Source organism: Eleginops maclovinus, chromosome 9 (assembly GCF_036324505.1).
Source record: "Eleginops maclovinus isolate JMC-PN-2008 ecotype Puerto Natales chromosome 9, JC_Emac_rtc_rv5, whole genome shotgun sequence".
Classification (NCBI taxonomy): Eukaryota; Metazoa; Chordata; class Actinopteri; order Perciformes; family Eleginopidae; genus Eleginops; species Eleginops maclovinus.
This window is the reverse complement of record NC_086357.1, coordinates 24,022,284-24,048,792: the sequence shown is the minus strand read 5'-3', so window position 1 is coordinate 24,048,792 and position 26,509 is coordinate 24,022,284. Positions and strand designations below refer to the sequence as shown.

Genomic DNA, 26,509 nt, shown 5'->3' with positions numbered 1-26,509 from the left:
ATTTAAATGGAGTCCCTTTGATCAGAGAACTGCTTGCAGATAAGTGAATGTGCACAATGCCTTTTGAGTTGATCTTAACATTAACACACAGAAACGCAACCTTTTTAAAATATATCTTTTGCACTCTTTGATCGACCAGAGTAAAGGGATAGTCAGAGAAATAGGGGAGCAAAACGGGGATGACGTGCAGAACAATTTTCCAGGTTATGTGGATGCGTATAGACCAGTAAGCCACCTTGGCTTGCAAATTTGAACCATTGACTTACCCTCTTGTTGGAACTGTTTCTGCCTTTTATATCATTTAGTAGTTCATTTTCTTGCTGTTTTTGTGTATAGCAAATGTATTCTTATTTAGTGTTGTTATATAAGTGGGTTGAAGTCGTTTCTATGCTTTTATTTTGAAGGCATCTTTTGGGCACTGGTGTAATTGTATATATTGGAGACAGGTGGTGGTGGGAGTAGAGCACTAGTAGGCATATGGTTTTTTACCGGGATTATTCAAAGAAAGCCATAAGAAAGGCTTCAGCAAAAGGAACAAGAAACCTGTTTGTTGTTCTCTTCTTGTCTGGACTTGGATCATTCCCTGCGTGAGATTCGCTATCTGGTGCCTTAGCGGCAGTTTATTTTTAAGTTACATTTTTGTTTGACTTTTCTATGATTTTGACTCTTTTCTGTGTAAAGTCGTAAATGAAAGGATGTCATCATACCCACAGTTTCCTGCAGTTTCACTCTTATTCCACATCACTGAACACATCTTTACATCATTGTTTGTAATTGTGATGTCATTCTGGCTCCTATTTCACAAGGAGTGGGATTTATTTAGTCTTGTCACTGAGAGTGTGAGTGTGCAAAGTAAGAAGTCAGGTGAGGAGAGGACTTAGGGAGAAACGATGAGCAGATAGGAGAGGAGCTGCTTGGCTGTCTGGCTCTGGTGTTGAGTGTGATGGGTTTTGTCAGTTAACACCCCTGCTGTTGCCACAATTGTGGATGAGGTGTCTCTGTGTGTGTGTAAGTGTGTGTATCATCATCAGTGTCGGGAGTCAGAGTGTCTACACCGGTGAAGAACGCAGACACGCATAAATAGAGCCTGGGATGGGTGACACGGACACATGTTTATCATTGAGGGGATTGGTTGGATTCCTTTCATGTGAAAATGGCTGACTGTTCCCTCGCTCCCAGTCTGACCCTCAGCTGCCTGTATCTCCCCCTCGCTCGCAGTCTGTCGGTCTCACTTTCTCTTCTTTAGCTCTCTCTGCGACCTCTCTGCCTCCACGGACAATTTCTCTTCAGCACTTTCCCTCTAACTGACCCCTTTGGCCTCCATGTGACATTACACCTATTTTATTCCTCTTCATGTCCTTCGTTCTGTCTCTCTTCATCTGCTCTCTGACCCATCTGCTTTTCATCTGATAGATGGAGCGTAGAAAGCTGGTTCTGATGGAGTTAGGTGAGGCAAGGGGCCTGGGTAGTGCAAAAGAATAAACCTATGGTGATGCTATTTGTGATAGTGATGCAGCCAATACTTTGGTGTAACCTGGGCATAACATTACAGGAATGGGCTTTTTTTTCATTCATGTAATTAAATAAGTTGAAACTAAGTTACCGAAACTAATTCTGTAACTTAAACAAATACCAACACATATTAAGATTTAAAATAAACACACATTTTGGCTGCTTACATTGTGTATGTATTACCCCGAACTGCATTAAGGTTAATTATAAAGTAAGTACTGAACTAATTATCGTTAAATATAAGTAATTGACACAAATTCTGTTAATAAAATAAAAAACAATAAAGGTATTTTATGTTTTTGGAAATCTTGAAAACTGTTTCATTCAATAACCCAGTAAACTTGGTCTAGAACCACCATTGGATAGGGGAGAGTTTGTGTGTGTGTGTGTGTGTGTGTGTGTGTGTGTGTGTGTGTGTGTGTGTGTGTGTGTGTGTGTGTGTGTGTGTGTGTGTGTGTGTGTGTGTGTGTGTGTGTGTGTGTGTGTGTGTGTGTGTGAGTCTGCGTGCAATTTAACACTCATCATCACGTGTGTTTATTGCGGGGTTCATTCCTGCATTCCTGTTATTAAGCTTCACCAGGGATGTTTGCCTTCTCATAATAAATGCACACAGATATTTGGCACGTTCTGACACCAACACACACACACACACACACACACACACACACACACACACACACACACACATTGACACACAGCGGTTTCTCAGTGCGATGAGCTGTCAGGCCCTGTTAGGCTTGGCATTCTCGTTAGCACGCGGTTTGGATCCCCTTTCAGAGGAGCTGAACTGAAGACCTTTTCCCCCCTCAGCATTCCTGAGAGCAGCGAACAAGAAGCAGGGAAGACAGACAGGAAGTGAGAGCCAAGGAGCGCTCATGATATAGGAGAGTTTGTTTTTGATCATTTGTTGAAATGTCTCTTGTGCTGTGTTCACTTTACAATTCAAAGGCCACCTCCACGCCGCCTCTGATAATCGTGTCTTCATCTAAACGGCTACGAGATCACCTCTGGGTATATCAAAAGCCAGCTGTGGGGGAGAAATCATGCTTACCAAAGCACATCTACCTTATGAATACCTTAAGTTTCAATTACATTCCTTCCAAAAGAGCCCCCGAAGAACCCAGGTCTGATTAAAAGGAATTTATTTGTGTTTCTCTGGGAGAGAAAGGGGAATTGAGTTGCTTTTTATAAGAGCCAGATCAGCAGGTCCTCCTGGGTGGGCAGCGCAGCCCCGGTAAAGCTGAAACCAAATGAGACATCCTTCAAAATGATTTCATCCACAATGCACCGACAACTGCAACTAATCCAAGACAAGCTTCCCTCTTTTTGAAGACAAGTGAGAAAATTCCTCGAAGGGAAGGGGACTTCCATAATTTCATCAAATATGCCAATATGGCGCCGTCTCAACCAAAAAAACATCTCCAAATGCCAGGTTAGCCCCGGTGAAGACGGATGGAATTCCTTGAACATTTTGCAGACTTAAACCAGACACTTTCTGAATTCGTTTTTCTTCCGTCAGAGAAGAACTTGCCTATGGTTTTGACAAATAAACTGTGGTTGTAGGTAAGGGGTGATGAGGAGCAGCCTAAAGGTCACATTTGTTTTGCCACATTTCACAATATACAAGTCATCTTTTTCTTGCCAAATTAATGGGTTGGTTCATATCAGTGACTGCTTTAGTAAATATCAGATGTCACTCCCTACCGTTGACAAGAAACAGAGAAAGTAAATACAAATCTGTGCTTGACTTAAAGGAAAATAGAACCAAACACACTCCCGATTCCTTCCATAAATAATATTTAATCGACAGATCTTGCAACCAGAGATCGCCACAGGAAGCACCACTTGGAATATTGTTTTTACCAAAGATGTGCTCATAGGTTTCCTGGAAGTAAGACTAATATAATCACTAATCAACAAATTAAATCAAAGAAATCCCACTCAACTAAAACCAAAACAACGGTATGAGAAGAGCCAAGGGTGTAGCCATAGAAAATACTGAATTCAACAGAAACGGTCAAACACTGGAGAGAGTCGGGAGGGAGGGAAAAGAAGATTTTGTTTTACTCTCTTTGAAAAATATGACCTCAAAATGAGAAATCGCTTTCAAATTTCTCAGTTTGTTTTCTTACTCTTCTTTCAACACCTCCAGTCATTTCTTTTTCACTTTCTCTCTCCTATCCTCATCGTTCTCATCTTCTCTTCCCATAGTTTCCACGGAGCCTTCCAGCTTTTGTTTGAGTCGGGGGGCCGTTTTGTGTAAACAGCAGCCTGCCTTGAGGTTAGATAGTGAAGTTTATGTGGATTAAATGACCTGACCCATTTCTTACATCAGTGCTCCTCCTCTGATAAAAGAACACGGTGGAAATGGATTCTGGCTCTTGCTGGTTTCTCTCTCATGTACATCTGGACTGATACAATTCCTAGCTATTTATTACGTATGCTGGGTTTTAAGACACCAAAATCCTTTGTTGTTGAGTCAAAGCGTGAGTACTTATTATTGAAACCTTTTGGACATGCAAGTATCCTTTCTTTATTTGGCTTGACTTGCTTCCTTTGCAATGCAGCAAAACTAATGCTTGACACAACACACTCATTATGTACTGTACTTAGTGCATAGACTTTTATTATTATGAAAAGTCTATTAGTGAAGGCTGAAGGTCATGTCTTCTTATAAATACAATAAAGGTCGCTGGCAGGTAGCCTCTGTGGTTGAATACTTACTCTAAATAGCTTAAAGGGGCCTGATTTTGCTTTTATGGGGTCTTACATTATCCTGTAGTTTGTTATACAGGCTTCTGTGCATGTAAATGGTCTGCAAAGGCTAAAATCCTAAAGTTCTCTCAAAATGGAGTTTCTCTCCCACACACCTTGCCAGAAATGCCTCCATTGGACTCCTTTGTTTACTTCTGTAACATAGTGACAATCAGTATGTACAGCTTGCGCACAACACATTTGTACGTCGTAGGCTAAGGGGCGGGTCATTTCTAAGCGGTGGACCAATCACAACAGAGCCGGCCAGCTAACCAATCAGAGCAGACTGGGTTTCAGACAGAGGGTGAAAATAGGTGCTGCAGCACAGGCAGTATGAGAAAAATAAAGAGCTTTTTGAACATTAAAGCAGGGAGACATGTCACAGTAGAGACACAAAATCCAAATGTGAACCTGAAAATGAGTATAATAGGGCCCCTTTAATGAGGAGAAAGTAACAGAAACACACACACACACACACACACACACACACACACACACACACACACACACACACACACACACACACACACACACGATTCCCATTAGTCTTCTAAATCGCTGATGTTCACAAAATGCAGTCATATCATATGTACTGAATTCCCCCAAACTGGTCAAAATACTACATAATGAAAGCAATTTTGTGATCATTTCACTCCTACGCCTTCCTTTAACGTGCACACACATTTACAGGCGCATGAGGTTCTTGCCAGAGCTATTGTGCTGGACGGCCTTTGTCTTGACGCAGCTGTAGGAAAATGTAAATCAGCTTTGTCAAGGCCAAGACCAAACAATAATACAGATTCAAAGACAAGCCAACATCTTCTTTCTGACCGTGGCCACAATAGGGTGCACATTTGTCAGGATTGTTATTGTTAGTATATTGGACTTTGTATTTTACTTGTGTTGGACAGCATTTCTCAACAGCATATAAATCCAATTTGAGTGAGTGTATAATCAGTAGCCAACTGGACATTCATCTATAGAGGCAGAGCAATAAAGGCAATTATGCCTGTGATTTCCACATAATTGAGACTTCATTGTGTCAGTATCAGTCAAAATAACAAGACTTAAAGAAAAATACTGACGCACAACCAACATAAATGAAGTTGAAGTCAGAGAAAACACCACAGCTTCAAAAACTGTGATCGCTAATGGTGTGAAACCCAGCAGTGAAGTTTCTTGAGGGCAGCAACCTTGCAATAGTGGTCAGCCGGGGCCTCGTGTCCAAACATTGTCATCACTCTCATCCTTCCTCCATCCATCCCCTCTATCCCACTAAATACCCCGGCTGTTAGCAGGCATTAAAAAGCCATTCACACTGCTCTCATGTGCTTGGGTTGGCCGTCATCAGAGCTGACTGTGGAGGCTTTGAGGGAGCCTGGCCCTCTCTCTCTCTCTCTCTGTCTTTTCTCTGCGTCTCTCCCCTTTCTGCATTTTGGCAAGCCGATAAAATAGACTAGTGTTTCCATTCCAGTACTCACTCGCTCTCTGTGAGCTTTTCCCAAAGATCTAGCTTTTGGCTGTCAACAATGGCACGCACGCCTGCACCGTCTGTCTGTCAGGCTTCTGTCGGACGCCCGGGGTGTTGACACTACTACCTGAGAGAGTCAACAGCAGAAAAATCTATCAAAAACATGGGATTTGTCGGTGCCGATCCAGAACATTGCTTGGCTCACACAGCGTGCACTCCATACTTTTCATATTCTCAGATGCTTTAAAGTTGCAGCGCCACATCCGTTAGCGCAAGTGGCAGGGATACATCTCTGCGGAGCTCTTCACCACCGGTGCTCTCTCCATCACATTACAGTCTAGAGGAAACGGAGATGGATGACGTGCATAGCAAAACCAAATTCCTCTATGGACTATGAAGAGATAGCCAAAGAAAACAAGTGGAAAGTACCCTCTTAAAAAGTGATATGCAATCTCAGTTGGGACCACACATGATTCATATGACTTAACAACAAACATAAACCCTATATTTTATAATCTATAATGTCACCATGGAGACTATATTCATTTCCTTAATAAGTCATCTTTATAATTATGCTGAACAAGCCATCAGCGCTTTCTGTTTGCATTTAGCTATGGATATTGAGACATCTTTTACTAGATTACTTTGACACTGACAACAAATTAAAACATGATGCTTCTCAGGCCTGGAGTTTAAGGGATCATCTTTTTTCTTTGATTTTTAAGCAGATTTGGCTGAAATGCAGTTGAGGGATGTCAGAGATAATGATTAACCTGAAAGCGTTAGGGTTAGGGTTAGGGTCAGTCACACTGAATCTAAAAATGTCTGTTAGAGGATGGTCCAGGCATTTTTCTTAAATGTCATTATAAGGTTGTGACAATAGAACAAGAAAAAGTATACCATGTGCCAGAAAGTAACAAAAAAGTGGCCTCAGCTAGACACCTGCTAGTAAAAGACTGACATGTTGGGTTGGAGTATTCCAGGACAAAATACGATTGCCATCCGCATTGGGTGGTATATTCTGGGTTGCTGTAACTACCCGAAGGCTGTAGGTTTGGCACCGAGCTGACAGGGGCATCAGAAAGCAATAACTGTGTCTGCTTACACACCGACTTCTCCTGCCAAGTTAAACTCACATATCTGTCTGTTCCCAGAGTCAACTGGAGCTACTCTAAACACTAATGGACAGTTTCTTTCTCCTCTGTCCTCCGAATACCTCAACAGATTCTCATGGGACTCTCAGGACCAGCATCTCTGAGGCTGAGTCATTTCATGATATATATGGTTTATTTTCTAATGCCTGGCTACCCAGCAGCGTTGGCAAGACTCCAGGGAGTCACTTCTCACAGCCAGAAAAATAAGCCTGCCCATAACCCCCCTGTAAAACGCTGTTACACTTTGCTTTTGTTCATTGTAAACAAATGAGATGTACTGTGGTAATAGTATAGAGGCACTGGTAGGTTTTACTTTTTGGCAAGCTGTTACCCCAAGCTCCAAAGAAAGTGCACCAGGTGTTAGAGCACATTTTCATAGTGGCCAAACGGGGGAATACAACTCTTCATTCTCAGTCACGCGATTCCATTTGACCCAAAAATACTATTTCCAATTGGGAAAAAGACGTCTGTAAATCTGAAATATATCACCTACCGAGTATGATCCCTTATTTGAATTGATAGGTCCCTAACACAGCTATTTTCCCTCCTCTTTTGCTTTTGACTGAGGCCAGGGAGGATGTGTTCAAGGAAAAGGCAAGTTTGCATGCGCTATGAGCCCAATGGATGCAGAAGAACACCTGAAAATCATGCATGATCCGGGTATTAGTCAGGTCCTTTTGGCTTCATGCACCACGGAGCAACTTATTATAGATATTGAGCTTTGCCCTGCCACCAACACTGGATCAATTTGACTTCAAACACCCATGTTTCACCCCCATTTCCAGTCTATATGCTAGGCAAAGTGAATTATCTTTGGACCGTCGCTTAAAAGTGAATGAGAAACTTGCTTATTAATACCCTTATGATACAAAAAAGGTGTGTATTGGTTTTCTGTGAGAGGTTTAGGAATACCAGGCTCCAGTCATATCTTAGTTAGACTTTATTGTTGAAACCAAGATGTCTCTGCTAAGATGTGCTAATACCACACTGAACCTCTGGAGTATACACATCATTTAATTCAGCGGATGCAAATGAAGCGTTGAACATCAGTTTATGAATGACTAGATCCGTCCAACCTGCGCAAAAGACTTGAGCTGCAGACGTTCCCAGCATGACCACGACAACAAATTACTCAGCGACAAAGTCAACTGCCCAACCTGTTCAGCATTAATAAAGGTTTTACTCCATCAAACCCCTTTCCCACACAGTCCCACATCTGTGATCCACACAACACACACATTCACCTCCGCAGGCTGACATGTTTTGCTGCCAATCTGTTTGCACAACTCTGGTGTGACCACAGGCCAATTACACAGCGTCACATGGTGCACACCCACAAGAGAGGACCAGGCAGAAAAAAAAAGGAGCCACCCAGTGAGAGCCTCGCTTTTTTAAACTTCTCCCTATCTCACCCCTCTTTCCTCCAACATCCTCCCTCTCCTCCTGGCTGCCTCACTCATCCCATCCCATATATCTCCTGCTCTCCCACTCAGTTTGTGGGTGTAATTACAGCTGTCCATCATTCTCTAAACAACGGCACCCCCTCAGAGACCTCGGTCCCGCTACGACGAAGTAAATTTGATTTCTCATCTCATTTGCGTTCCATAAACTCTGCCATATGTTGGATATTATATTTAAAGTGTTCCACTGGATGCCAAGAGAGCGCATGCCTTGGGAAAAGGTAGAGGAACTGTTTGGAAAAAGTTAGCCGGTGAATGACAGGTGAAATTGAGCGTGATAAAAGCGAGAAAAAACTCAAAACCAACCGAGGAGAAGAGAGAGAAACCTCAGAGCAGCTTCCTTTGTTTTTTGTATTGTTTTGTTTTTTATTTTGGAAGGAAGGAAGCTGTTGAGTGTCGAAAGTGGATGGTTTCCTCTGTTATTGTTGCTCTCTCAGTACCAAAGTGAAGGACTTTTATATCCTGTCCTTTCCTCATTTTGCCTTGAGCCTCCTGGGGGTTATTCTGCTTCTCTTTGCTCCCTGATTCCCCCTTTTCTCTTTCCCATAATCCCTTTTTATGTTTCTTTTTTCTCCTGGTCCTTTCTCTCGTGGTAAGGATTGACCGGGTCACATGTCAACAGCAGGGCAGCCAATTTTACATAACACTTTATCCCTTTTACGTGGCAGATGGATAGTAGTTTTCACAAAGAGTGCCAGACACTTCACTTAAGTATGTGGAAATTTCATGAGTGGACTTTTCGTCATGGTCCTGACATAGTGAACTCATCTTACAGTGCGAAAAAAAAGAATTAATCTCCATCCATCCGTATTTGTGAAAGTGCTTAACTTGTTGAGACCAAATTAAAAACACTAAATGACTCAGTTTCAAGGAAGTGAAAAAGTCAAAGGAGGGTTAGCGAGGGGGGGGTGGGGGGGGCTACTGGGGCTTCAGCCAAAAAGATGGGGTCGTCTAGAGGGCAACGACAAGGGCAACCGGCTCCCTCTGTCAGTCCGGCTCAGAGAACGTTTTGGGAGCCCTAATTTGAAAGGTGGAACAGAGGCCTGAATGCACAAGTGTTTTAAATCCCCCTGAACTACTGAGGGCACGCTGAGGTCAAACAAACTGACCAGGGACTGAAGGGTTTGACTGCCCGTCCATGGGGTCAGCTGCTGCTCTGGGATCAGTTTTCGAATGCAGGCACACAGCACATTATCCTGGTATGATGTTTGAGAAGTGCATCACGGTAATGTGCATCTGATTTTAAGAAGACAGTCTAATAGAGGAGTGCAGCGATGACGTATTTGTTGGACAAACCCTGCATTGCACCGGTCTCCTGGAATTTTCACAACGGATTTAGACATACTGCAGAAAATAAGGTCCAAGAGGCAAACAAGCATCCATGATACTTCCACCTTTAGTTAAACGGCTTAATCACTACAAATTAACACAAATGTAATTATTTTTTAAGCGTAAATTCAATCGCAAAATCTAATGTAAGGAGATAAACAAACTTCATCAGCGTCAAATGGCTTCAACGCTAAGCTAAAGGCGGCTAATATTTGGCGTGATGAAGTTTGGTGGTTTTATTTAGCTAGATTGTGTTTTAGTCATAGAACATACATTTAGAAACCCTAGACTTCTGGCATCTAACCAAAAATCTATTTAAAAAAAACACTTAATTTGAGATGAGGAAACCAGAATAGCTCAAATGCTGACTTATTTCCAGATTGTAAGACTCATTCCTGCACCACTCTACACATTCACTCAAGAAAATGATCATTCTGTGTTACAGGGAGGTTTGATTACAAAGAGTTGTGTGACTCAACAGATCTTAAAGGGGAGGATGTAGGTATTTACAGACGGTAACATTTTTCAACTCGGTGACTCAGCTCAGTTTGACCTGTGAGGTTTCACTTATCTGTGCAGTAATCTATCCCAGCACAACTGTCTGTGGTGGAAGCAGAACATCTGTGGCTGAAGGCCTGTTAATGGCACTGGAGCCTGTCTCCTGACGCCTGTCTCTCTACCTGCTGTCTTTCCCTTCTCTCCTGGCTGCCTGCTGCTTGTGTGTCTGCCTCCTTCAGCTGAGCGGTGTGTATGTTTGTTAAAGTGGAGCAGGTTTTAACGGGAGTTTTCACATTGGGAGTATGGGACACGCTTCAGGGTCATTCCCTCACTGTTAGTGTCAGGAAGAAAAGCAGCCACTGGATTAGAGTTGTTAAGATATATTCAGTGTTGGAAAGTAACTAATTATATTTCAAGGGCTTTACCTAAGTACCATTTTAAAGGACTTTTACTTTTCTTGAGAGTTTTAATGTACTACTCCCTTACATTTCTAAGATAAATGTATTTGTTGTAACTTAATAGCTTACAGTTTAAGATTAATGATTTAATCTGTTTATTGATTTAATGCATAGAAAGCTGCTAAAGGTTGTATTACTATTTACAGTTAAAAGGAGAGTTAGAAATAATTATAACTTGTTGTATTCTATCTGATTGATATTGATTTGAGATATGTTTTCTGTTCTATTGCCTAACAAAGGGTTAAGAAACTGAACTACCAGAATGCTTAGCAGCTAAAACAAGAGCTACGCGCGTTTTCCTTAGGATGATAAGTAGTGCCGCGTATACGAAAAATGACTAGCATACATGGAGCTGTTGATTATATGTTTTGTTGGTGTTTGCTGAACGTGTAATGGTCGCTACTGATTTCTCTACATAAAGAAGCCTTTGTTTTCTTATCCGACGTCCTGCTGTTTCTTTTGGAGGTAGTTAATCTACAGTATTGCTTTTACTCCACTACTGCTAATCAGTACTACTAGAACTATTTGCAGATTCAGATAATTATATCAAAAAGAAAAATAATGACATCTAAGATACAATCGGACTCCCAGCATTATATACAGAAACTATACTGACAGCCTCATTAGAGTAATGTAACCATGAATGCATCATAATCATAATAAAAAAATATGACAAACATTAACCTCAAATGGCTATACTGCATCATAGGTGTTTTTTAATATTGCAGATGCTTTTGGATCAGATTATATATAAATTAGATTAGATACAACTTGATAGTCATTACACAGAGTAAAAGTACTGAGACAACAATATGTCCCAGTGTGCAGTGTAATGTACAGAATAATATAATATATGACAGATATAAACAAGTTCAAGTTTGTGGGTATCAACCGAAGTTTAGAAATCAAATGCACCTCAGAGCTGGTGTAACTATAGACGGTATAATATAGACACTACTTATCGCTAGCTTTTTGTAATGCAGGACTTGCATCAGGGTAATTTTACACTGTGGTTTTCCTCCTTCTACTAAGTAACATTTCTGAGCACTTCTTTCACCACTGGCCAAATTTTTGAACAAGCATGTAATCATTTAAGTTTACAGGGCCAATACGACTGTTCACTGCTTCCTGACAGACAACGTGTAATGTAACTCAGGCTCATGTGTTTCACACTGGAGCCTTGCAGAGAGCTTTATTAAATTTCACTGAGCTTATTGTGTCAGTGGCTGAAGGCTTTATGATTGCTGGGAATACCGATCACAGAGTACAGTATGGCTTCAAAAAACTGTCCGTGCTTAGTGCTTCTCAGCTCGCCACTCTCACATTTTCAGAGTTAAATTGAAGCAATCTTGACACAGAACATGTAGTGATACTCAGAGGCTGATTGTCTAATCATGTACAACTCAATTTGACCCGAGTGCAAACTTTCTGTGTGGATTTATTTCAAAATCAAAGTGTTTTCATTCAATTTAACTTTAAATATGCACCACGGAATTTGTGACATACAGTATTAGCCAGCAAATACAAGCCTGGCTGGATAAATAACCATAAAAAACGGAATGTAAACATTAATATTGGACTTGAACTGTTGTGAATGTGAAAATGAACATGCATGAAGGTGTTTGGAGGGGGGGAGGAGGGGCATGGAAAGGTGGGAGGTGTAAGCAGAGCTGAAGTGCTCCACTGGGTTGTGTATAATAAGGACGAGGCAGAGGGGCAGAGAAGACGCATGGGTCACATTAAAACCGGGTTCAGAGAGAGGGCTCTGCTAATGCTAACTAATCCCCAACAAGCCAGGGTCCTAACACACACACACACACACACACACACACACACACACACACACACACACACACAAACACACACACACACACACACACACACACACACACACACACACACACACACACACACACACACACACACACACACACACACAGTTGTTCCCTATTGGCACCTGTGTGTGTGAGGTGTGGTGGTATGTGTGGCTGATGTCACAGGCAGGCCTGGACGCTGAGTTCATCTCCGACCACCAAAGTGCTCCGACATGGAAAGTTGCATGCCATTGTGTTCTGGCAGATCTGTTTTCCATGTTCACCAACACTGATTAGGCGATAATGATTCACCACAACTGGACTCACGCAGCAAAATGCAATAGTATTTTAAGAAATAATCTCTCATTAGCCCCAGTCCAGTTGTGTTTGTGCCGGCGCCTTACCAAGTCGTATTCATTACATTGCTAAATATTTCAAAAATGGTTTTATTTTTTCCGTTGTAGGGGTTTTGGAAGTTTCTGACAAATGATGTTGTCCTGCCTGACTGGATAAATAGCTCAGCAGTTCAGTATGGAGGGACCTTTATGTCCTCTATAACTATCTTGCAATATTGGAGGAGCTTGGGACTGAAACAGTTCATTTTCATTTGTACACTGCAGCTACTGCGCATATAACAATAAAGCCTTTGAATCTTAAAACCTGGCTTGGGATAAAAATGGACAGCGGTTCAAGTCTTGATTGACCCAAAAAGACAGAGTATTTGCACAGTGTCCTGGGCTCAACCCTAGCCCTTTAAGCAAGGCACCGAAACCCCTAAGTATTCCCTTGCAAAACCTGGCAGCTTCTCCAAAAAAAAATTGAGAATGCATCTCTGTATTCAGACCTGATCTGCATGTGTGTTTACAATAACAGTGGAAACATGAACTATTAAGAGGTCATCTTTTCTTATCAATATGGCTCTCAGATAAGAAAACACTCTCTAGAAAAACACGGTCTTTCTGGGGAGCAGTGATATTCGTATTTGATTGCAGGATTTAAAAAATGATTCTATACTAGGAGGACAAATGTAAAAGCTTGCATCTCAACCTTAAATGAGAGTATCTTCAAACCCGATTCAAAGACTACAAAGAAGTTGTGTTGCTTCTCTAAAAGTCAAAACAGAAAGAAAAAGAAAACACACCAGTCAAGAATGTAATTAACATTTATGGCATCTAGAGAAAGCTCAAACTTAAGCAGCGCACACATCAGATGGCAGATACACAATGCTCATTGGATTTAGCGGGGGCTAACCTGGTTAAACAAAGGTTATTAAACAACGACGTCCCAAAGGACAACAACATTCCTGAGGGGCCGAGTGGGTCTCTGAGGAAATCAGTCCGTCACATTCCTGTCTGTGATCAATCAGCCCCTGGCCCAGACAACCTGGGATTAACCTCAGCCCGGCCTGGAAACTACCTGCCCTTCCCTCAGAAAACATCCTCCTGCTTTCTCTTGTTGGGATGAGCAAATATGTATCGGAGAAAATATAATGTGAGGCTATAGCAGCCTGCAGGAAAAACAAGCCAATTTACAAATTCCACCGTTAGGATGACAAAATAATTATACAGAAAGAGAGTAGTGTGTGTGTGTGTGTGTGTGTGTGTGTGTGTGTGTGTGTGTGTGTGTGTGTGTGTGGGCACGTGCTCTGCCACTCATTTGAAAGGAAGATGAATGTGAGGTGAAGATGGATCCGCACTGTGACGTGAGGCCGTTTAAGCAGAAAGGAACGCTCATTTTCTACACCAAAGGGAGAACGTGGGGGCGAGGGGAAGGAGGGAAGGATCTGGCACATTGAGCAACTGAAGTATGGAAGAGCACTCTGATCCGCCACGCTTTACTCACTGCCTCAGAGGCGCAGTGACAATGTGGTGGAGTCATTACCTCGGGTCCCCAGGTACACCGCTCCACGTGAGGAGGGATGTGACCTGTTGGATTCACTCAGCGGAGACAAAGCAGCGGGTTTATAAAGGAGCTCGGAGATTACAGAGAAGTTAATAGTTACCAGAAGATTTCTCCACACAAATGAGACGTTTTTTTTCTCAGTTTTCCTTTCCATGCATCACTTCTACACTTCTTCTACACTCAGCTGCTGAAGTCGCCACTTTATAACTTCATTAACTGAGTAAGTGAAGGGAGGTATCATGAAAGCGTTGTTGACTCAAGTTTTCCAGTTGAGGAAATGCTCAAATTGAAGCACTTTGTTTAAGTGGAACATTTCTTGTTGCCGCTTTGCACCAGTTCCTGACAGCTCTCAACAGCCACAATAGCTTGAACTGTTCCTTTTTCTACCTGAATGTGATTTTTGTAAAGAACAAACACTATCTATTCGGTTGTTAAGTGCACAGCGCAACTGTGTTCTCTGCGTCTGTACTCAGGCTTTCTCCTTTCCATGCATGCATTACTTCTACACTTCTTCTACACTCAGCTGCTGAACTCACCACTTTCAACTTCATTAACTGAATAAGTCAAGGGAGTTATCATGAAAGCATTGTTGACTCAAGTTTTCCAGTTAAAGAAATGCTCAAATTGAAGCAGTTTGTTACAGTGGAACATCTCTTGTTGCCGCTTTGCACCAGTTCCTGTCAGCTCTCAAACTCCGCCATAGCTGTAACTGTTTCTTCTTCTACCAAAATATGATGTTAGCAAAGAAAAATTGTGATTCACTCATTTGTCAAGTGCACACTCCCCCTGTTTTCTCTGCGTCTCTATACTTTCTGCTTTCCTTCATCTCTCCGTCAGCCTGCAGTGTTCTGGCCGGCACATAATTGTCTAAGTGCTTCTGGATGGCAGCAGGCTATTTGGTCATTAAGGGGCCTATTAAGTCATTAGTGCAACAGTGGGACTGCCGTCCGCCCGCCGACAAGACCAGATGATCGGCCTGATACGTGTTGCCTCGCAGTTTTCCACATATTTGCGCAGGTAATTATAGCTTAGATGTGAAACACCCTCAGATGTCACGCTTAAAGAGGGCATACATGTCGCCAGCTCACTTTCAAGGTAATCTCCTCCTCCCCTTCTCCACCTCTTTTTCCACTGTGTGTGTGTGTGTGTGTGTGTGTGTGTGTGTGTGTGTGTGTGTGTGTGTGTGTGTGTGTGTGTGTGTGTGTGTGTGTGTGTGTGTGTGTGTGTGTGTGTGTGTGTGTGTGTGTGTGTGTGTGTGTGTGTGTGTGTGTGTGTCTGTGTGTGTGTGTGTGTGTGTGTGGGTGTGCAGATGAGCAATGGGTTAGCACAGGACGACCAGAGCCTCGGGACATGTCAGAGAGAAAGATAGGGAGTGAAAAAGATGGAACAGCAATCCAAAAGGGAGTCAGGAGGGTCGGAGAGAAGAAGAGCCCCCAAAGAAATCGCTTTTTCCATCAGTCATCCTCCGCGGCCAACACATCTTTTCAAACTTGCAAACCCGACGTGGAATGTAAATATTTGGATATGGGTAAGGTTCGATGTTACTTTATTCCTCCCCTTAAAAGATGTCCTGTTTAGACGAACACGTTCCAAAAAACACAACGCAAAGTATTCTTCATGATTTGATACGACGCCCGAGGATCTTATTTTGATTTCACGTACTGCTGTTACTCTTAGCAACCCCCTTTCCAGCCAGGAGACTTTCACGACCCTGGGCTCGCACAAAATATAACCACTGCTTACCATAAACGCTCATCAAATAAATGCCGTGTACAGCCAGGAACCTCTGGGTCTGAGACATTCCTCCTGGATGTGTGCTGTGTTTCACTTGTTTTTAAGTCATTTTCACATCTCTTGTGGGGTCCTAACTGTATTGGAAAACCAAACACAAATACAAATCAAATTGAATATCACATAAAGTAATAGCGAGTTATGGGAAACACAGGGTTTAAACACGATTACAGGGATCAGCTCTGACCAATACAGACAATAGCTCCACTTTATGACCACTGTGTGTACATTCAGTGGTTCTTACCCTAGCGCCATGCAGCTTTCATTATATATTTTCCTGCATATATATTGGAAAAGTGAGATGTAATCACATTTCATATTATTTTCCTATTAAAGAATACATCTCCGGGGCCTGAGAGTGCCTCACTGTGACCACAGCGTGAGTGAAACTGCAGTGTCAGCACAACACAACCCCTCAGCCTGACGTCTTCCCGGAGAAGAGACAATGTCAGGTCGTCACTGGAGCTGTTCAGAAAGGAAGACAACATCTCGATGTACCGGAGCAGACCAGATTCTGTAACCTACCAGCCTCCGGACCCTTACAACATTTACCCGCTCCCCTCTGCAGCCCCTCAGGGGACAGCACTGGGATGTAAGGAGATTCAATTTCATATTTGTTCAGTATGCTTTGCAGGAGGCTCCAGTCCATCAGGACCAAATCTTACGCCGCAAAGACAGTTTCTTCCCGTCAGCTACTGGCCTCGACAACACGGCCCGGGACCCTCACTGACACAGGCCCTTTAATGCACATCTTGGGAACCTTGCAAAAACTGCAAAAGTCTTGCCACTTTTAAACTCTGACACACTTCACTTCATTTGTGTTTATTTTTCCATTTATAAGTAATTTGGCATTTTCTTATTCAAGACATTTTTTACAATTGTGTTCCTCTAACTGTGTTTTTTTTATGCAGAATTAAACTCCAAAGCAAATGACTTGTATGCATGAATCTACTTGGCAATAATCCTGATTCTTTGTCTGATTTAGTGGCAAATCTATACAATCTTCTGACAAATATTTTTGCCAAAGCATCGAAGAAAAACCTAAAACAAGAAACAAATAAGAAAGAATAAACTTGGTTGGTAATAATAATAATAATAATGAAACTAAACTTAGGATGATAATGATATCATTTACATAATAATAAACAAAGCTCCATTTGCCTCCCTCTCTCTCTCTCCCTCACACACACACACACACACACACACACACACCCAGTTGCACGAGTCCAAACACAGAATAGCCTGTGCTGGTGTAAACTGGGTGGAGGTTGTGCAGGTATCTATCAGCCGGCCTGCTCAGAGCCCAGACTGACCCTGCAGACTGCCGGTCTCCTCACCGCTCTGCTGCTCCACGGCTCCACCGCCACCTCCAGCCGCGACCTCTGACCCCTGTCCAGGAGACAGGCGCCACCAATATGATGTAATTTCTCTCTGACATGGGCCAGTGGCCTCGGCTGCAACGAGACCCAGGCAAAATAAATACGGTGTTTATTTGGTGGGAGGGAGGGAGGCCCACAGGTCGGAGCCGCCCTCGCCTTTCGTAAACGCAGCTTTGCACTGGAGACGTTTTCGTACCACATCTATACTCCAAAAACAGACAAATAAACCATTGTGGTTTGCCTCTAAGCCTCATTATTACACTGTATGTCTGTTAGGCTGAGATCACCCAATTTCATCACCCTGCATCTTTGCATTCATTATTTCAGATACCTGAAGTCATGATTCAAATAATCCTCCTGTTCGTTTCTCCCCCTTACTTTGGTGGTCAAATTTGAAAGGTCTGTTTTAACTGCTCTTACATTGACAGAAAGAACCATTAATCATCACCACATTTTATTTAACACCCTTTTAAGCTGTAAACAAAGTCTCTGACTACTGGTTTACATGAATAACTGCAGTGAATATACAAAGAATAGACACTGAAACATTTTTCTGAAAGTATCATTTTGTATTTTTGTGGGTATCCAGTCATTTTTGAACAGGAATACAATGGATGTTATTCAAGATTTAATCAAAGTGGTGATCAGCAATTGTATATTTTCAAATGCCTATTGTGGAAGATATGATAAGGCCTTCAATCAAATATGAACCTCAATATTCATGATTGATGAAAGTAGTAAATCAGTCCTAATTGACCGGAACACGACAGGAGGGTTAATTGATCCACCTTTACATAAGGAAACTGCATAGGATTCTCCTCCTGTAGATGTGATTGTGCAGCCTACATCCTCCGAACCGATAAAGCTTTCTCCAGCTGTTCCCACTCGACATTTGGAACTGGACGTCCCGCCCCGCTGTCAACCTGCATCGGCCTCCATAGAGCTGGAGAAGAACCATGCTCCGCGAGCCGCCTTTGTTTTCACGAGCCCTAATCTGCCTCTCACAGAGACATCCACACCTCCCTGTGATCTCAGACAGACCCAGCTCTTGTTAGAGACCACAACGCTCTAAGGAGGACTCAGGAACTCGAAACGTCCCTCCTACGCTACCGCCGACATCAGCGCTACAAGCTGAAGGTCGCCGCAATAAAACATCCGCTCCACCTCCTCACATCCTAGAGAGGATGAGGTCACAGCTAACCTGCAGACCTGGACCATTACCTTAGGTCTAGTAGAGGCTCTTGCCTCACTGTGCTGGCACCACCGGGTCCAGGTGCCTTTTGAGAAACCCGACAGTGTGACTGGTGATGAATCACCAGCGTTCACGTTTATAAGAGCCTCTCATTGAAGTCGGAGTTACAGGATATTGTAAGCAACTACTTTTATTGGGAACAAATAGTATGTGGGCTGTTAGGGTTTGGAACGTTTCCTAACTCAGATCTGCCTTTTACAGTCGTTCATGTTTCAGATTAACCTTAGCGGAGAGACGATGCACATCAGTCTTCCTGCTTTCTCAAACCCGCTGCTACACTTTCACTTATTCCCCGGTCAATCCCTGACTCTCTCTGTGTGTCTCACTTCTCTTTGTTCTGATTCCCACCCAGGCCTTCTCTCTTTGACTCTTCCTCCTGACCTCATCCGTGTTACAGTCAAGCGGAGAGGAACTCTATCAACCATAGTGTTCAGATTAAATCACAAATTATTATAATTGAGAATAATGGTTTCCATGTCAGCTTCAGTTCAGCTCTCATACAGATTTGTTAAAGGAGGGGGATGGAAGCTCAGAAGGCGCTTGTAGCTCCTTGATCCGATTTTGACTGGATTTTCATGGCAATAAAACTCTTATCTGAATTTGGACATTTGTGTTGTAAAAATGTTACCACCTCTTGAAAACTCGGGGCTTCTTCTTCTCCCTGCAGATCAATAGATTATGCTTAATATAGTCAAAAAGACGTGCTAGGGAAACTGGCTCTCTGAAGTTGGAAACTGTACTGCTACTCAACCCTGTTACGATGTAATTTTAAAAAGTGTTGTTTTTAGGGGCGACTGCTGTGCCACACTAAATACAGATCAGCATTAGAGACAGTTAGACTGGGACCGCTTTATATAGGAAAAGAGGCAGGAATCTCAAGATAACAACACCTCTGCAGACAGTGGTGTAAAGTAACTAAGTACTGTGCTTATGTGCAATTTTGAGATACTTGTACGTTACTTGAGTTTTTCCATTTTATGCTACTTTGTACTTCTACTACTACATTTATTTAAAACCTTAATATTAAGCAGATTTGGATTAATGATGTGAAGTTTAATCAACACTTAAATCAGACTTTAGTTACACCTGGAGTAACATTCACAAGCTACCCTGCAGAATACAAAGTCATTCAAACTAGCTGCACCTTTACCATTACACTTTAATGATCAATAAGTGTAAAACATATCAGATATATTATTCTGAAATGGGCCGATTTGCATAATGAGTACTTTTTAATTTTGGTACCTTAAGTATATTTGGATGCCAATACTTCAGTACTTTTACTTGAGTAACATTTTTGATTGCAGTACTTCTTCTTCTTCCTTTACTTAAGTACAAGATCTGAGTACTTCTCCCACCTCTGTCTGCAGGACATAACTGGGTGCAGATTACAGAACGGCATTAGCACGTCTCCTCTTCATAACTGTGTTTCTTGCTGAGCTTATTTCTAGGGGCAGTAAAGCTCCCCGGCATGTGCAAAGGGCATGCAGTGTGGCTTTGACAGCGTAGTTAAGAGGTGCTGATGAAAGAGGAGAGGCTGGGAGCCCACGGCCTCTCAAATTAGCCCCGGAGTCCTCGGACCTGTCACATGGAGGCTTAGGCATGCACGGCCAATGTGCATGTATGGAGCTTTGCGTGCGTACAGTGTGTCTTCGTGTGTGGTGGGCCGTGCGTGCAGAGCACATGTGTGAGGTTGTGAGTGCTGCATGAACACACACACTGAGATGTTTTTCTCCTTAGTGTGGAGATCAAAGGTTGCATTAGATCATAAATTAGAACGGAGCATCCTCTGCGTGGCTCATCGCAGATTTTACAGATTTTTGCGGGACCTCACACAGTTTGATAAAGAGGACTCGAGCTGAGATGACCTCAAAAAGTTGGATGATTAAAAAGATGCATGTTCCATACAATTATAAACCATCAGACAAGATAAAAAAGACGTGACACTCATCAAGAAATGTGTTCATTGTGTTCCTCTTCCAGTCTCCGATTACAGTGCGAGCGTCCAACAATACCTCAGAGAGGCAGACGGACAGTCAGCATTAATGAAAGAGAGATCCCTCCGCTCCTCTCACCTTCTCTCATCTGTTCTGTGCATTGCTCAGCCTGAGACCCTCTCTGCACATTCAGCTGTTGACTGCTTGTTTAGTGAGGTGGATGGACATCCATAACCCTAAAGCTGTCTCAAGGAGGATTCTAATCAGGTTTTTTTCTTCTCTATTGTCTTCTTTCACTTTCTCTGACTCTTTATCTCAGAGAGGGTGCAATATCCAAAATCTGTCAACTTCTACTGTGCTTAAATTGCTTATCCTGCTTGTGTTCTTGGCTGCTTTACTACAGGAAAATTATATCATATATCATCTTCCTTTGCCTCCTCTAGGTCTGACATGTTCCTGCAATGTCCCCAGCAACAACAGCTTTAACGCACAGGGAATCAAATGCATAAAGGAAGTAAAAGATGTTAATTCTCGCCCTTACCTGAGAGAAGTTGAGCCCGTTGAGGGGGTGACATTGCTCCTCCACCCGCTCCACCGCCCCTGTCGTCTTCCCCATCCTCTCAGCCTCTTGGGCCAGGTATAGGTCCAGCACAGGCGTCCCTCTGGACCGAACGTCCCACTCCGTCAGCGAGTTGATCATCAGCATCACCCACACCGGCCTCTTCCTCTCCCAGTTCCCTGCAATGGCGTTGAACAGGTAGTCGGCATACAGTCCACGGCCCCGCTGATCGGCGGTCATCCAGTACGGCATCATGTGTTTGACGTAATCCAGGTGGCGCTTGAGGCGGCGGTACAGATCCCGAGGTAGCAGTGTCTGCAGGCTCTCCCCGTGGGGCAGCAGCTGGCAGCTGGTCAGCTTGGAGATGGTCAGAGGATCGGTCAGGTCCAGCTCGAAGAACACATTGCGGCTGCTGTGGAAAGCCTGCTTGGATCTGTCGGGCATAAAGTCCCAGACCCGAGTGTAAGGCACGTGGATGGTACCAAATAAGTAAGAGGGTGGGTGAGGATACGCACGCTTCACCCGCCATAGGAAAGAGTTCATGTCGCTTTGCTGTGGAAGAAAGTAAGAGGTGAAAGTTAATATTTTCAGAGCAAAAGCACCTGAACCACAATTTCAAGCATAGCAAAGCTGACACATTTCCCCTTTTTGTGGTCGACTGGCTAATAGGCCCGGGTCAACAAGTGAAAGATTGAATTTTTGAGATGACGGCAGGGGAAGTCTAGTCAGCTCTGGCTTGCTGCTATGGAGTGGGCAGAGGTTTATAGAGGGGCCTTCTAGGCTGTAAACAGACCCCCGTGTATTGTTGAGGTGCATACCTCCTTTGCCAAAGCCTTTTTCGGCCTGGGAAGCATTTTGAAAGCTGCAGTGCAAATATACTGCACTGGAGCTCATAAAAGCCAAAAAGCTGAAAGAAACCTGCTCTCCGCTCTGTGACCCCTCTGTGATTCTTTTGTTTGTGATTTTTCTGTTTAACACCAGGCGGGGAGATCTGCAGCTGACAGCCTTAAGAAGAGCACTGCTCTCTGTGGTTAACATTACAGGAAGTGTTTGTCTACTGCGGTTATCTTTATGCAAAACAATGTCACAAAGAAATGAAATAATCAGACATTCGATATTGCCTTTCCAATATGTTTCTTGTTAAGTGCTGTGCAAATGTGCTGTGCATGTGTTATGACTGTGATGCTGGCATTATTTTAATGTGAAAAAAGAATTAACTTATACAAACAATATCACAATTCTGGCTTCTGAGACACGGTGAAATCAGGCATTTGAGGGATGAAACCCATTACTGTAAAATAAAGTTATTCTTAGACAATGTTTACTTCTAAAATGTAATCAAGATTTCCTTCAGCTGCGTTCCAATTATACTGCGCACTGCCAACCCTGCCTTTTGTCAAATAAAACATTTCAAAACGCTGCCAAGAGCGAGTGAGGTCTTCTTGTGGGATGTTCTATTATCATCCCAATTAACTACAATGAACATACAAGTCATTCCTGGCGCAAACCCGCTCTGCAAAATAAATTGAAAGTGCTACATTGCCGTTCGCAGCAGCGTTTCTTCTCTGCGTACACACCGAGATGTTAACAGTGTTTGTTTTTAACTCAGTTTCCACATTGGCAGGGTGCAGGCAACACTAGACTGACGGGAATGCTTTGAACGGCATTAGATGAATTAGTGCACGAGCTGTCGTATTTTTTGCGGGATGGAAACTTAAAGAGCAGAGCTTTTTTTTGTGTGTGTGTGTGAGCACACTGATACGCAGTGGTGTAAAGTCACTAAGTACATTTACTCAAGTTCTGTAGGACCATTTTAAGGGACTTCCTTTTACTTGAGTATTTCAATTTTTTGCTCCTTTGTACTTCTACTCCACTACATTTATTTTGTACCTTTAGTTTCTTTACGGATTTGGATTAATGATGTGAAATATAATCAACACTTAAAGTTAAGTTAAACCTGGAGTAAATTCAGCAGCTACCCTGCAGTATACAAAGGTATTCAAACTAGCTGCACCTTTACCAGCTCTGAGAACACTTTAATGATCAATAATTATAAAACATATCAGAGATATTATTCTGAAATGGACCAATCAGACAATGACTACTTCTCGTACTTTCAGTATATTTTGATGCTGATACTTTTACTTAAGTAACATTTTGAATGCAGGACTTTTACTTGTAACCGAGTATTCCTATACTCTTGTACTTTACTTTTACTAGAGTTCAAGATCTTAGTACTTCTCCCTCCTCTGGCATTAGTGCATGATTTGTCATATTTTTGGAACCCTAAAAAGCAGAGCTTTTTTTTCTTGTGTGCATGTTAACTTGCAAGTGTGCACTTATAGGGCCTGCCCCATAAATGAAGACTTTTCTGACATGGAAAGTGTGGTGGTGTCCTGCAGAGAGGCGAGATCCCCTCTGCTAAAGCTGCGTGGTCTTTTCTGGAGAGCCTGGGCTCCTTTTTCTTTATGGGGGTAATTACTCCTAACAGAAAACAGAGACCACTGTACTGACGCATTAGAAATCACATGAAGCTAAAGAGCACGAAGTCTTCAGTGATTTCTGACAAAACATCCGTTTTCCACGTTGGATATGATGTGCTAATTAAACTAAATCGTGATCTCCAAATGACTCCCTTATGATATCCGAGTGTGTCATATTTGAACTTTTGCCGAATGCTGAGGTCATGCTTTTTGCTGCAGTTATTATCTTAATCCAAACGTTTCCCTCCTTCGTGTCTCTGCTCTGCTGCACTTCTTCATGGTAGGAGTTCAAACCGCAGTCATAATCTCACCAATATTCCCCGATAAGTGTTTTTGTAGGCTGTGCGTCGCGCTGAGACAGAATCACGCCTGAAAGGTCAGTGAAACTTCCCCAAATGAAGTCAACTCACCCGTGAGTTCCCCACTTTGCGTTCGTTCCATACGCCGCCATGCAGTTGGCCTGCTTTAATGATTTCTCTAAGCAAAGTGCATTCATTAGTCTCCTTTTGAGTTATTGTATGAGCAAATTCAGAACTTCATATGTTATATCAAGAGGATGAACATTGTTTTATTACTGATATTAATTTAAATACAGAAAGTCATTATCATTTGTATTGTATTATCATTAAAGGCCTACAATTCGACAGCCTAATTATGAGGCAAGTCTAATTAAATCAAGCAATTAAAACTCAAAATATCACATATTTTATAATGTAATCTCTTTATCAATACGGCGAAGAAGAAGAAGAAGAATGAAAATAACTTTGGTCTTATTAAAAAAGCACAATTATGATTAATAATGAAAGATATATTGTGGGATTATTCCCTCCATGACTTAAAAATGTCCCCCAAATATTTCCAACGTTATGTTTTTAGGAAAGAAAACTAATAAAATTAAGTTGTGTGACTATCTTAACCGTCTCCCTTGAGGGCTTTTAAGGCTGGTTAACGAAATCTCATATATCATGCAGGTCTGTTTTGGGAGAAATGGGGTATCCGTGACTTCATAAAGTTCCCCAACATGACTCACCGACTTCGGTGCGTCGCACTGCCTTGGTCTCTCCGGTCGGTGCGCGCCCCAGGGTGCCACTGTGTGCAGGAGCGCGCTCAGGAGGACCCAGCTGAATCCCGGCAGACAGACCATGGTGTCGAGGTGACAGGACGCTCCTGACATGCGGCTCTCAGAAGTCTCTCCTCTCGGCTCTCTTCTTACTTTCCCCGTCTCCTTTGAAATAAAACAACTTTACCGGTGGCCTCTTGGCTCACATGTGCCGCGCGGCTGGAGGACCATTCCGCCCCTTCGCTACTCCCGACGCTCCCCGAGGCTGAGTGAAGTTTTCCTGCCTGAAACTTTTTTTTCTGTCTCCGTAAACTCGGTGCAGTCCTGAAGCTGAAAACTCTTTGGAGAGTTTCAGTGGTGCGCTCCGCAACTTTGGAGCGTCTTGACTGTGAGAGAGGGAGGTGGGACGACTTGAGTACCCCCCTAACCCACCCCAACACACACACACACACACACACACACACACACACACACACACACACACACACACACACACACACACACACACACACACACACACTGCTTCTTTTAAGAGGAAGGAGCGCAGGTTGAGAGAGGGATGACAGGTTTGCGTGATTAAAGCCCCTCAGGACAGACCCGGACAGAGAGCAGAGTTGAATGAATGTTGCTGAAACGCCATTTGTGCTAAAATGAAAGCATATGAACTACTTATTTTTCAGTTGAGTTGCTTATAGTTCCATATTCCCTGGTTATTCATTCAACAGATTAAGCAATATATTAATTTATACTGGACATGTTTGTCTACTAGTATTTATAATTATAATACTAATATTTTATTGTTATTTGTATTGTTATTTTAACGTATTAATTCATATAATAATAATAATAATAATAATAATAATAATAATAATAATAATAATAATAATAATAATAGCAATAATACAGTTTTTTAAATATAATAATAGTGATACTACGTATTATAAAAATTATGATACATTTTTCTATTATATATATGTATATATTTTTATTATATATTTTATTTATTTGTCTGATTTATCCGCATTTTATTTGTATTTTCTTGCATAATAATCACTACTGTACATTTGTGCGATATTCCCCTAAAATATCCAGGCAACCCACACCGACATAAAATATGCAGAAGTTCGGACGGCTCCCAAAACTGGTTTGAAACCTTTGCCTCAATATTTCCTAATTTTTAGCTAAGTAACCATTTCTACAGTGTCTAACGCTGCTGCTGATGCTGCTGCTGCTGCTGCTGGTGCTGCTGGTGCTGCTGCTGCTGCTGCTGCTGCTGCTGCTGCTGCTGCTGGAGTTCTTTCCTTTAAAGAAAACTGTCACCAAAATGATCCAGGTGGCATAAACTTGCAGCCTAGAGTTGTGTTTGTTTTGTTTTCAACAGATTCATTCCAAAGATGTAAATGAGCAATATTTCACATGTTGTCATGTGCTTCCTCTCCAGGAGGATAACATCTATCTCTGTCCTTCTCTGTTTGACAACCCTGCAGCAATACATGTGTATGAGGTTCTTGTTGCCACGGAGAGCATGAGCCCTTATATGCATGATTAATGTCCACAAATAAACAGGTCCAAGTAAAGAAAACTGTGAGAAGTGTTTTATTTATTTTCACTCCAGCGCTCTTCTTAAGACATATTACTCATGATGTGGAGCGGACGGATCTGAAATAAACGCCGGTGTTGAGAGAAAGTGGCCCCT

At 42.4% G+C, this 26,509-nt stretch overlaps 1 protein-coding gene across 1 annotated transcript in view; it reads right to left on the bottom strand.

The window, feature by feature from the left end:
* The window catches only part of trabd2b (TraB domain containing 2B), a 73,073-nt gene extending 47,875 nt beyond the window's left edge, over positions 1-25,198 (bottom strand). The window contains exons 1-2 of the mRNA XM_063890712.1: positions 24,784-25,198; positions 21,253-21,822 (exon numbers count right to left, since the gene is read on the bottom strand). Coding sequence (XP_063746782.1) covers positions 21,253-21,822; positions 24,784-24,927 — 714 coding nt within the window. The 5' untranslated portion in view covers positions 24,928-25,198. The remainder of the gene's footprint in view (positions 1-21,252; positions 21,823-24,783) is intronic.
* Positions 25,199-26,509: the final 1,311 nt, after the last annotated feature.